At 41.4% G+C, this 13,180-nt stretch overlaps 2 protein-coding genes across 5 annotated transcripts in view; one reads left to right on the top strand and one right to left on the bottom strand.

Moving 5' to 3' along the window:
* Positions 1 to 5,292, bottom strand: part of Fam185a (family with sequence similarity 185 member A) — a 52,894-nt gene extending 47,602 nt beyond the window's left edge. For 2 of the 3 annotated variants that reach the window (XM_031380081.1, XM_031380083.1), the window contains exons 1-2: positions 4,558 to 5,288; positions 2,320 to 2,429 (exon numbers count right to left, since the gene is read on the bottom strand). In XM_031380081.1, the coding sequence (XP_031235941.1) occupies positions 2,320 to 2,429; positions 4,558 to 4,969 (522 nt within the window). In that variant the 5' untranslated portion in view covers positions 4,970 to 5,288. Of the gene's footprint in view, positions 1 to 2,319; positions 2,430 to 4,557 lie in introns of all 3 variants that reach the window. The other variant, XM_031380082.1, reaches the window with a different exon arrangement.
* A 140-nt stretch (positions 5,293 to 5,432) lies between these two features.
* Ccdc146 (coiled-coil domain containing 146) overlaps positions 5,433 to 13,180 on the top strand; it is a 135,690-nt gene continuing 127,942 nt past the window's right edge. For both annotated transcript variants that reach the window (XM_031380078.1, XM_031380077.1), the window contains exon 1: positions 5,433 to 5,578. The gene's annotated coding sequence lies outside the window, so the exon portion shown is untranslated. The remainder of the gene's footprint in view (positions 5,579 to 13,180) is intronic.

Below are 13,180 nucleotides of genomic sequence, written 5' to 3'. Positions count from 1 at the left end.
GTGCCGGGAACTCAGCACCCTACCTCAGCCGTGTGCTGGGAGCTCAGCATCACTACCTCAGCCGTGTGCTGGGAACTCAGCACCACTACCTCAGCCGTGTGCCGGGAGCTCAGCACCACTACCTCAGCCGTGTGCCGGGAGCTCAGCACCACTACCTCAGCCGTGTGCTGGGAGCTCAGCACCACTACCTCAGCCGTGTGCTGGGAGCTCAGCATCACTACCTCAGCCGTGTGCCGGGAGCTCAGCACCCTACCTCAGCCGTGTGCTCAGCACCACTACCTCAGCCGTGTGCCGGGAGCTCAGCACCACTACCTCAGCCGTGTGCCGGGAGCTCAGCACCCTACCTCAGCCGTGTGCTGGAAGCTCAGCACACTACCTCAGCCGTGTGCTGGGAGCTCAGCACCACTACCTCAGCCGTGTGCTGGGAGCTCAGCACACTACCTCAGCCGTGTGCTGGGAGCTCAGCACCCTACCTCAGCCGTGTGCTCAGCACCACTACCTCAGCCGTGTGCTCAGCACCCTACCTCAGCCGTGTGCTGGGAGTGACTTTTTGGCCTCCTGGTTTCCATTTTCGACAATGAGGATGCTCCAAAGATAAACAAGGCTTAGCTGAGATTCTCAGTACCTACTAACTACTCATTAGCAGTAAGCATTATTATTAAAATAGCATAACCCTATGTATGATGTTAAATGAGTGAAAGACATAGTAATGGATGATCACTAATTTAAGATGATATTGTACCCTATTTTTAAAAACCTAGGCCAGCTATCTTACCACAGTGTCTGCATTTATGAGTATAAGTTAGTTAAGGCCACAGTGCAAGAATAATTCTCTTAGTACAAGGCTAGTTTCTTTCCCTGCTGCTGAGATGAAACACGACCAAACCCAATGTTGGGGTGGAAAGGGCTTACTTAGGTTACAGACTGCAGACCATCAGGAGGGAGGCTGAGGCAAGAACCTACACTGAGGAATGTAAGCAGAGACCATGGCGGAGTTCTGCTTATTAGCTTCCTCAGCCTGCTTTCTTATATAGCCTAGGGGTGGCACAACCCACAATGGGCTGGGCCCTCCCACATCAATCATTAATGAAGGAAATGCGCCCCCAGGCTTGCCTCCAGCTGGTCTGCTAGATCCTCCTCCAAGGCACCTTCCTCACAACAGTTCTAACTCCTGGCAAGTCTGGAAGCCAGGACAAGCACTAACTCTTCTAGTTCTTTTGTGATTATATTAGTGAAGACTGTGAGTTCATAGCTTTACTGTCTCTTAACAAGTCTTCCACAGAACAAATACAAAATAAAAAAAGAATTAAACTCTATCTTGAAATTACTGAAATTAATTCACCAAAACTGAAGCATCATTGAGTGAATAAAATTTCTAAGGAAGAAAAGAAATTACAGTATTCTTATTCAGTTAATCACTCAAGATGAAGATTTTACTGCATAATGTTTTTGTTTATAAGAACCCAAACCAAACTATATGTTAAAAATGCTATCTGGGGAATTCCTAATCTTGTATGATGTTTGTGCAATTGATTCTTTAAGCTGTCTCATCTACAGACAGGCAGGAAACGCAGGTGTGCAGATAAAGATGGACAAATGAACCAGTGAGATGAAAGTAGGATGTGTTAATCATTCTCATGAATGTTTCCAAAGTTAAAGCTTTGAAACTACAACACAAAGAAGACCAAGTTCAACGAAACCCATCAGAGTACTGGGTTTTGACCCTGCATATGCCGTAACAATTAGAAAGAAGAACAACCTTCTCTAGAGAGTATATTTTGAAAATTTATGGCTAAGACCAATCTCATTTTTAAAAAAAATGGAATGTAAAAATGTTAATTACAAAACAAGAGGAATTATCTGCTACTCTGCAAGACTGCCTGCCTAATCCTCTGGTAAAGAGCCTCTGGTATAGTAATATAGCCATATATTTTAAGCACAGATATAGGACATAAAGACTTTCTTTGTTCCTTAATAAGTAAAAGAAAATGAAAATGTTACAAAATGTACTTTGCATCAATGATGCTTCAGTTTTAAATTAATTTCAAGATAGAGTTTAATTCTAGTCTCTCAAAATCCTAAATATATACTTTGGGGTTTTACTACACTTTGAAATGAAGTCTATAATAATAATTATGGCATTATAAACATAAAGCTTTCAAAGGTGCTATGATATTTGTGCTTTTTAAGGCAAAATTTTTTGTAGACTCTCTAAAAGAAGAAAGAGAATAATCTAAATAACAAATTAAACCTTGCAGTTTGATAGGGTACTTTATAGTTTACAGGGGTAAGGGATTTCTGCAACGGGAACAAAGTTACCTTCACAGACTGCAGGATGCTGGTCCCCTGCTCAGTGCCGATTTTACAGCTATCACAATCAATATTCTGCACTTTCACAGAGCCAGACCCTGACGACTCGATGTTCAAATCTAGAAGCAAAAGCAGAAAGAAGGAAAAAGTCAGTGCCTCGGCCTCAGGGACTTTAATATTCCCTGGATACTCAGGTCCTCAGGGATTCGCTATAGTCCTGAGTCCGAAATCAGGATAGCGTCTTCCTGAAAACAAGAGGCCTTTCCTAAGGCAGCAGGATCAAAGGCAGGGCCTTCCTGACAGTTTAGAGGTCATATCCCCTGGCTGGTATCATCTAAAGATAGGCAATACCACAAGAAGGAATGAAAGAGCTGAGACGGCCATCCTTGTAGGTAGGTACTCATGTCTCCTGGGGAATATAGAAGGCCCATGCCACGGAAAAAACACACACAAATCAACAAGGAAACAACAGTGAACTAACAAGCCATCAAATGTCAGCCGAGTCGGTCAGCCTTGTCCCATAGTCCCCTAATTTAAAGAATATAACAACAGCATGGATTCCAAGACCTAGGCTTTCAAGTTCTACTCTAGCCTTTCATAACCCCAACATGGGAATACTGCCACATAACTACATCTCAAAGTACTTGATGTAACTTTTAATAACCAGAACCACTTTTAAAAAACAAGAGATGAGAATTAAAGCCGCAATGCTGTGGATAAATAAGAGTGTATTTAAAGAAAATTTGGAAAATAGGGATTGACAGGTGGCCTTCTCGGCTGCAATCTAAAGTGTCACCTCAGATATCTCTTTATAAAAACCAAATGATTGCTGGGCATTGTGGTGCATGCCTTTTATCTCAGCAGTTAGGAGGCAGAGAAGGGTGGATCTCTGAGTACAAAGTCGGCTTGGTCTACAATGAGTTCCAGGACAGCCAGGGCTCTGTCTCAAAAACTAAAACAAAACAAACAGCAATAACAAAACTTAAAAACTGACAATGACTATGCAATTGCATTAATATTAATGATTTCCCTTGAGCTGGAGTTCAGAAACAAATCCTGTGTCCTTTTACTTTGGTGTGAGAAAACACCGACCAAAACCACTTGGTGAAGGAGAGGGTTCATCTCCTAACTTACAGTACACCATGCAGGAAAGTCAGGACAAACTCGGCAGAAACACCGCCTTGCTCTCCAGGAGTGCTTGCTTTTTTTTATATAACCCAGGGCCAAGCAGTGTGGCTGGGCCCTCCCATATCAATCATTAATCAAGAAATGCTTCTAGATTAATGCAGACTTGTCTACAGATCCATCTGATGAAGGCACTTCTCACCTGAGGCTCCCTCTTCCAGTTGACTCTAGCTTGTGTCAAGCTGACAAAAAACTAACTAGCATAATTATGTTCCCCCAAAGAGAGTTTTTGGGACCCAATGCCACAAGTTTAATCGTTACAGTATGAATTTCCTCAATTGCGTGGCAATGAGTTAAATTAGCAACATACATTAACTGAGAGGTAATGAGAGTCCATGAAAAGCCATGCACTGATACAAACAGAACTGCCCAACTGAGTCTTGTCATAGCAACTGTGAGGGTTAATATAAAATAATCTGATAAGAGGTAAATGGTGCCACTGCTATCATCAGCAACATTATCCTTCAGTTCAGGAAGAATGAGAGCACCAAGAGCCCTTTCTAGAAACGTGTGTGTGCTCAGGGGCTTGCATCTAGGAAATAACAGGACCCAGACACCTAAGAAATACGTTTTGCAGGTACCATTATGAATTTTCCCAGGCAGCCTTAACTATGTGTCTTGCTTCAAAGTTTGTTATTACAGAGAATTTACTTATGCCTAAATGAATAGACACCCACTAGCCTGGGTGCCTGTCGGAAAACAAGTTTTTTCGTTTTTGTTTTTTCTAGGTTAGCTGGAAGCATCTATACATAGAGCTGACTAGAGACCAGAGCCCCAAGCTGTGGACTACCAAACCAGTGGATAGTTATCAGGAAACCTCCACACTGAACGATGCTAATGACTGTGACAAAGAAGAACATGGTGACTCCACGATGTAGTTAGACTCAGATTATTCCAATACAAGCTTCCATTTGGTTTTAATTTTCCTTCTTAATTAGGAACCCAACGCTTAAACACTATTCAGGAACCCAAGAGCTTTGATTTAGAAAAGAGACCTCCAGAAAGGGTCAATTAGGCAAGACAGTAGTTTTATGACCCCAACCCTTTTTCCATTTCACTTGCCGAACTTGACTGGTGCGTTCACCTCTACCGACGCCCGCGGGTCGATGTCGTCCGACAGAATAGCCATCTCTTGCCGAGCAGCATCATACTTGACCTGCAGGCTGTCGAGGCCGCGCGCCCCGCGCCCCACGCCGCACACCGCCACCAGTACGCGGTCGCCGTCCGGGTACACAAGCGGATCCAGGGGCCTCACGGCCAGGTGACATGGGAGCCGTGCCCTCAGCCGCCCGAACGGGCTCACCCGCAGCGTCCACTCCCTCAGAGCCCCGCGCGCCAGGCCAGTCCCAGGGTCGTCGGGCGCCGATCCCCGCCGCTCGGCCCCACTGGAGCCGCACGCCCGAGCCCCGAGAGCTCCGAGCAAGGCGCCCGCCGCCGGCACTCGAGACGCGCAAGGAGGAAGGCGGCTGAACATGCTGTCCCTCGGAACCCTTGGCTCGCTGGTCCCGGGACCGCACGAACCACGAGCTGCCTCGGGTCAGTCACGAAGGTGACCGCCTGCACGGCTCCGACGAGGAAGAACGAGCCAGGCCCCAGTCCAGTACTCAACGACTTAAATCTCAGCCTCAAAACAATGCCGGTAGGAATATTAAAACTTCTAAGAGCCTTGTGGGGACCCTGATCCGGACTAGTCACCTATTTCCGCTCATTTGTCGGAGGCCGTCGGGATATGTAGTTCTAAAGGAGCCAAACATTTAGGTGTTCTGGTAGCTCTGAAACTACATATCCCAAGAGGCAGTGCGCTGAACACAGAATGACAAGATCGGGTTGGTAGAGGAGCCTCCGTTGCTTTCCCTTTGCTTCAAGCCCATTGGCCAAGAGAGCAGAGAAAGAAAAAAAAAAACTTAATGTAACTGACCAATGGAAAGAGTAGAAGGGACAGGATAAACTCAGCTGCGTGGTTACTTTGGATACCGAGGACGCGACTCTTAGGAGAGGGTGGAGTTTTGAAGTGAGACCCCAGGGACCAAAACACAGGGAGAAAAAATAAGAGTCTAAATAAGAATTGGGACCAAAAGAAAGGGTAAGAAACAGCATGTTTATAAATGGGGATTAGATCCAAAGTTAGGAATACTCTTTTTAGGTGGTTGGAACCAAACTTCACCAAACTAATGTGGATCACCTGGGAATAGAGAATCTCCCTAACAAGAGACCTTAGCAAGAGAGGACAGACCCATTTTCTTGCTTCCTCCCTTCTCCGTCCTTTAAGGGAACTCCCTCTTAAGAAAATACTAGATAGAAAAAGTGATAGAATCCTGGCTCTTTCTTAACTGTAAGTAACCTTAGGCCAGTCATTGGTTGCCTTTGGGTTTTACTATTTGCTTGTAAAATGATGACAATATCTTCCTTGCCTTGTATTGAAGGGTTCCCCCCCCCTTTTCCCCCACAAGTATCAAATGAAACAATGGACAACAAAGCGGTACACAGTCTACAATACGGTTAAAGTATTTTAGGAATGACATATTTCTAAGTTGCTAAGAGATTAGGAGACATTTGAACTTGTTTAGAGAGCAGTCTAGATCGGTTTCCCTGCAACTGATTCTTGGCCTAGTGATAAAATAAAATATCTCTCCCTCTCTCTCTCTCTTTCTCTCTCTCTTTCTCTCTCTCTCTCTCTCTCTCTCTCTCCTCTCTCTCCTCTCTCTCTCTCTCTCTCTCTCTCTCTCTCTCTCTCATCATAAGACTTGTTAGGGGATGTCAGATTATTTTCCTGGCCTGTTGGATTATCTATGTCACAAGAAATGTTACTTCAGTTTTGATATAAGATAGACTGTGCTAAATAACTCTGTAAGTTAACTCTTTCGTTTTTTATTATTAAGTAGGCAGTAAAGACACTGGGAAATGTGGGGTGTGGGCATTATTTCAGCCACACTTACCTGTTTCCCTATAAAACACTGTTAAAAAGGACAGTTATTCTTCCCCTGTGTGACTGCTGAAGAGACAGGGTCAGAAACACAGATGAAGCCATTGTGACCTCCCCCAAACTGTGTTTTGGGGGTGAGAACATTAAATTACAAATGTACAAGATTTTTTTGTTTTATAGGACTACTTATTGTTAAGTTATTTCTCTGCTGATGAGATGAGCCAATTCAAGCCATATTAGATTATATTAATGCAGGTTTATTAGGAAGCTGCTCTTGGGTGAGCAAGTTCATTGGCCTCAAGGAAGGAAGCCAGGGAAGTCACCATGAGAAGACACACACACACACAGAGAGAGAGAGAGAGAGAGAGAGAGAGAGAGAGAGAGAGAGAGAGAGAGAGAGAGAGAGAGAGAGAGAGAGAGAGAGAGAGAGAGAGAGAGAAGCAAGGAGGCCAAAATGTCTAGCTTCTGTAGGGAAGAGCCTCTGGGGAAGGGCAGCCCAGCCCAGGCCCTGGCCTGGAAAGTTCGGGGTTGGAGGCAGGGTATGCTAGGGAGGGACTGAGGGATGCTGGGAGAACCTGGAGGCCAGGTTTGCTTTGATATGTAAAATATGCACCTCAGTCCCTTGTCCTGGGGTCTGAAACCAAACACTTAGAATTTGAAATAATTTAAAAATCTAAGTGCCCCCAAATAAGCAAGTAATACTTAAATAAATTTTATATTTGTAATATTATAAAGCAACTTTAAAATAATATCCTGAAATAATCCATAATATAATATTGGGTAAAAGAGCACATACTAACCTTTATGTCTAGTTCAATCTCAATTCTTTTTTTTAAAGAATTATTTATTTATTTTATGTATATGAGTTCACTGTTGCTGTCAGACACACCAGAAGAAGGCATCAGATCCCATTACAGATGGTTGTGAGCCACCATGTGGTTGCTGGGAATTGAACTCAGAACCTCTGGAAGAGCTGTCAGCTCTTAACCTCTGTCAATCTCAATTCTTTAACAACAATAATAAATTTAATATGGAATTATATCACAGAAACAATTCCAGAAGGATGTGTAACACTTTATAATGATGGTTATCTCTAAGGAGTGAGGTGAAATGATTACATCTCTTGCATGTTATCAGTAGTGATCATGTTTAGCATTTTTAATAAGAAAAAACAGTAAGGACCTCTTAGTGTGTACTGACCCCTAAGGCTGTCTCAGAAATTCAGGGAATTTCTTAGCATCCAAATATAAATACAGATGTGCACAGTATTTCCTACCAAATCAATGTGAAAGGTGGTGACTTTTCTTATTACCTTATATTCAATTCATAGACAGCAGAGGGCATAAGAGTTTTCAGAAGAAAAAGTGATCAAAAGATTAAGCAACTCAGTTGAAGGGATGAAGGCTATGAAACTGTGCTCACTTCTGAATTACAAATAATATTAAAAACATGTTCTGCAGTTTCTGTTATTCTTATGTGATACTACACTCAAAAAACTAATAGCTATCACTTATGAAGAGTATATAATGAATATGTAGGTAGACCCATTTGAAATCGCCTTGTCAAACTGCCCAGCTAACCATCCCTGTGGCCTTCACTGAATAGCGAAGCTGAGCTTGCTGGCCAATTTGAAACTTCAGGGGAAGCATGTGGCATCTCACAGGCAACCATGAAGTTGGCTGCAGAATTTTCAGATGTCCCTTGGAAGATGTTTAACTCCTAATTTACTTTATATTTGAATGATACTGTATTTTAAATGATTTTTTTCTGTATGTACTGGGATGACCAGATGGTTGTTTTGAAGTGTACTGTGGTGGTATCTCAGAATAATTAAGCTTTAAATATTGAACCATTTTTCATTCCCTGGATGAACTTTAATCACGTTATTATCTTTTCTGTACAAGTTGGTAGATTCAACTAATGGTTTAATGAGAATTTTGTATATTTTATGTTTATATGAGTTATTAGTCTGAAATTTTCTGTGATGTCTTTCCCTTCCAGTATCAGGGTGAATTAGGAGGGAAGTGTTCCATCTGTTCTCTTTCTGAGAGAGTTAATTAGTTTTGTGGTTTGCTTTTATTTGTTTTTCTCAAAAACAAATCTTGTTTGTTTTTTGGTTTTTGGTTTGTTTGTTTATTTTAGATTTATTTATTATTTTATGCATATGAGTACTCTATCTGCATGTACATTGGCATGCCAGAAGAGGGCATCAGAACTCACTCTGGATGGTTGTGAGCCACCATGTGATTGCTGGGAATTGAACTCAGGACCTCTGAAAGAGCAGCTAGTGCTCTTAACCGCTGAGCTAGCGCTTCAGCTAAATCTGCTTTCTTTATGTAAGTCTTCAAGTGATAAATCAATAGTCTTTCCTTATTTTCTTTCTAGTTTGTGCACCTGTTATCTGGATATATGTGAAATTTGCATTCTCTTGTGTGTGTAGCTTAGCATGCTTAGCTCGCACGCTGTGCATTTTTTCATTTTTGTGCATCATTCTGGATGATGTACTCAAATCTGTGTTCGGATGGGCTAATTCTTTCCTAATTTTTCAGCTAATCTTGCATTTAGTGTCCCTATGGGATTTTCTTATTTTTTTAAATTAGATTTATTTTTTCTTATGTGTATGAATACTTTGCTTGAATGCCTATCTGTGCTGTGTACCATATGAGTGCCTAGTGTCTACAGAGGTCAGAAGAGGGTGTTAGATCTCCTGAAACTGGAATTACAGAAAGCTGAGAGCTGTCATGTGGATGCTGAGAATCCAACCCAGGTTCTCTGCAAAAGCAACAGGCTGCTTAATGACTGGGCCATCTCTTTAGCCCCACATTTCTTCATCTTTAGGAGGTTGATTGGTTCTTCTACAAATCTGTTTTCTCTTTAAAATTGCCCTATGCCTTGTAGTTCTTTCTAGCCTCCATTTTGCCTCTTTGAACTATCTTGAAGCTCAGGTTTGCTGTGTACAGCTTGTATGTTGCTGTTTCTCTTTTGTGCTCTCACTCTTGTGGGCTTTATTTCCTACCATGGCCTCTAAATTCTTTATTCATCTATCATCTCCAGTAGGAGTTCACTGTTGAGGAAATCCTTTCACAACTAAGTTAGGATGGTTCCCTCCAGGCTTGTGAGGAGCAGCTTCATTCAAAGCCTTTTAATTTTGTGGTCATTGGAAAGTTTTCAATTTTTAACCATTCCCTTTGTCTTTAGGTTTTAGCTTTTAAAAAATAAACTAGCTCATTCATATAAGAAATGAATGTAAACTATAAAGTACAAGGGCCCATATAATGAAATTAACTTATTTTTGCAAAGTATCAATTTAAGAATTACGATGCTTTCATTGTTTTTTTTTTTTTTTTCATTTATCTTGCGTCCTCCCTAGGACCAAAAGACTACTCAGATGCAATAAATGGAGGGAAATCCCATTTGCTTTTGTTCTGTTGGTCCTGCCCCGAGGCCAGCTTCCCTCAAATTTGCACTGACATTGTCAGGTCATACAAACACCCAAGAATAAGACATGGAACCTTTAATAGAGAAATGGGGTGGGGATGGGGTTGGGGTGAAGATGCAGGGGTGCTCTCACTCTGTTCTTTTTTTCTTGCTACTTGGCCTTGTGGGTCTGAATTACGAGGTACTAAGTAAGATTATGGGAGAACCTAGTCTTTCAGGTTCAAAGGGATCATGAAAACCTAGAGAGTCACGAGGGAATTTCATATGAGTAGTCTTGGGAAAATGATTCTTAATTTTATATTTGATCTCTACAAGAAAAACAAAATGGGCTTCATCACTGCATAAACATGAAAGACAGCCAAAAATTTAATTAAACTTGGAGAAATTGACAGCAATATAACACCAAGCTCTCAAAACAGCAGTGACAGAGGGAGTGGCACATGAGAGCTCAGGGTGTTGAGACCGGATCTGTCCTGTTTCCTGATCTCTACACTAGTACAGTACTCGATAGGTCAGAGAGAACTATAGATGGGAAGTGCTTCTACTCTATAGGAATTTGAAAAGCGAGCTCTAGGAATCACCCACAGACTGACAGTCCCATGTGATCTGTGAAGCAGATGGCGTTGCAGGTAAATTCTGTTGAGCATTTTAAGGAAAAGAAAAAAACAGTCCTACATAAACTCTTCCAAAAGTTAGAAGAGAATCCTTCCAAACTCACTTTATGATGCCTGCATTATCATGTGAGAGGACGGGTGGGGTCTGAGACAGGGTCTCTCTGTGTAGTGTTGGCTGGCCTGGAACTCACTATGTATACCAGGTTGTCTTGGAACTCACAGATCACAGAAATCCATCTGCTTCTGCCTCTAGAGTGCTAGGATTAAAAGTCTGTGCCCATAAAACATCTCACCTGAATTGTCTTTATAACAAAAGCAGAGGAAGACATTGTCAGAAACAAATGAAAAAACCACTCTGCATAACAATATTACCCATGCACATGAAGCCACAGGCTCTAAGCAATAGCGTGTGAGGAAGCCTAGCCTATCCAGATGAGGACGGATCCTAAAATGTAAGATTAGGGGTGTCAGACATTAGTTCAGTAACGAAAATACCTGACAAAGACAGCCTGAAGAAGGCCAGATTTATCTTGACTGATGAAGGACAGATTTCTCTTGACTGATGGTTTCAGAGGGCTCACTCCATGGTCACTTGGTTTAGTTGTTTCTGAGCCTGTGTGCATCTTCACACAGCATCATTATAAAAAGGAAGTGGTGCACCATGGAAACCAATAGCTTTAGAATGTTATAGGAGACTATCCAAATGCATAAAGATGGTGAAGATATCTTGGGTATCTCTCTAAATACATGATACACAAAAGAAACAATATACTTCATTAAAAGGAAAACTGATCTTTGAAAGACAACAGAATGAGAAATAAAGCAAAAGACATTCGATAAAGGATTACTATCCAAAATACACAGAAGACTGAAAACTCAATAACAGATTTTAAAAGCAACCCAATATCCTTAACAGACATCCTACTAAGGAAAATGTGGAGATAAAAAATACTGAGATGAAAATTTGTACAGCATAAAAAATCAGTAATTTATGTAAGTTGAAACTGCAAGCTACTTCAACAGTCCCTAGAATGTCTACAGTTAAAAACATCGGCAAGACCAGTGTTGGCAAAGATGCGGCATCGCAGGAGCCCTGGCGTGCTGCTACGTTTGACTGTAAAAGGTGCAGCCATAGCAGAAACCAATTTGCAGTCTCCTAGAAAATTAAATAAACATTAACGTATTACCCAAGATCGAGGTATATAGTCACACAAAGAGGACTTGCTCTGTAATGTTATTAGTAACTTTATTCATGTTAACCCAAACTTGGAAACAAGTGAAATGTCCGTCAACTGGTAAATGAGAAGTAAACTCTAGTGTATGTCTGCAGTAGAACTGAGTCCAGCAAGAAAATAAATTAATACAGGTAAACAATAGTGTGGCTCCTAGAAGCCGATGTCGATGGTTCTGTCTTACTTTAGGATACCATAACAAAGTATTGTAGCTATTGCCACTTACATCATCACAGAAGGAGTCCCCCTTAGTCCTGATGGTTGGAAGTCCAATATCAGAGTACCAGCACAATCATGTTCAAATGAGGACTTGCTTCTGAGCTGTAGGCTGCCTACTTCTTGTGTCCTTGTGTGTCAGAAAGAGAGCTAAGTAGCACTCTGTCCTCTTTTCTGCTGTCTGGAAGGCACTAGTCACAATCATGAGAGCTGCACTCGCATGACCTGGTATCCCAACTGGCCCTACCTCCAATACCACCAATTAGAATTGGCAGCCTGTGCCTGGAATATAAGCGTCCATTGCATAGCAGATTATATGAAATTTCTAAGAGCATAGAATGACCAGTCATGCTCAGATGCTCTGAGGATGGTGGGTATGGAAGGTAGAGTCAAGTGGGATGGGGAGCTGGTAGTAAAGGACACAGAGGGGAATTGAAAGGAGGAACAATGGGAAGGTCTTTGTAGTGATCAGGTTATGGTCACTACCTGTAAGAACTCATCATATTATACACTTAGCATTGTGACTTTTATTTTGCACAAGTTGTGTTATCAATAAAGTTGACTATAAAGTTTCATTCCTGAATTTCTTTTCCTCTCATGTTTCTAGGCATGAGACCTCAGGTTTTGGTCATTACCATTTATGGTTCTGGTCAGTGTTTGGTGTCTGACCACACTGGTGCCTCCAGAGACGAACATCTGACTGAGTCTCGGGAGGGCATGGTGCCTGTTCTCCTTTGGGAGTTCTTCATCCCCATCTGGTCTCAACCACACAGTTTCCAAAGCTCCTTTAGTAACGGCCTCATATCACACCTTAAAGAACTCTTAGGGTTTTATTTTCCCTACCAAATTCAATACCTGTCTCTCACCACTCTATGACCTCTCCATGTCTCTGCACCTAGATAATCCTCTTTACTTATGATCTGAAGGGATAAGAGCAGTGATAGCTTATTGGTGTTCCCAAACTCCCTCATCGGTGCATTGATATTCCTAAATGCCTGAACTCTAAACTGTTTCCTTCTTTATGTAAGATAAGGTTTTGAGGGAGCTCTGTGAAACTTTTTTCTCATCACCAACTCAGAAATTTATTTTTGTTTAAATATTTTTATTTAACATAATCTATCCAAATATTTATTCATTTAAATTTATGTTATTTAAATATTTATTTTATTTAGATTTGTGTTGTTTACATATTTATTTTATTTAGGTTTATGTTTAAATATTTATTTTATTTAGGTTTGTGTTATTTAAATATTTATTTTATT

This window comes from Mastomys coucha, unplaced genomic scaffold (assembly GCF_008632895.1).
Source record: "Mastomys coucha isolate ucsf_1 unplaced genomic scaffold, UCSF_Mcou_1 pScaffold19, whole genome shotgun sequence".
Lineage (NCBI taxonomy): Eukaryota > Metazoa > Chordata > Mammalia > Rodentia > Muridae > Mastomys > Mastomys coucha.
The sequence above is the reverse complement of the archived record's forward strand: the minus strand, read 5'-3'. Positions and strand labels throughout refer to the sequence as shown.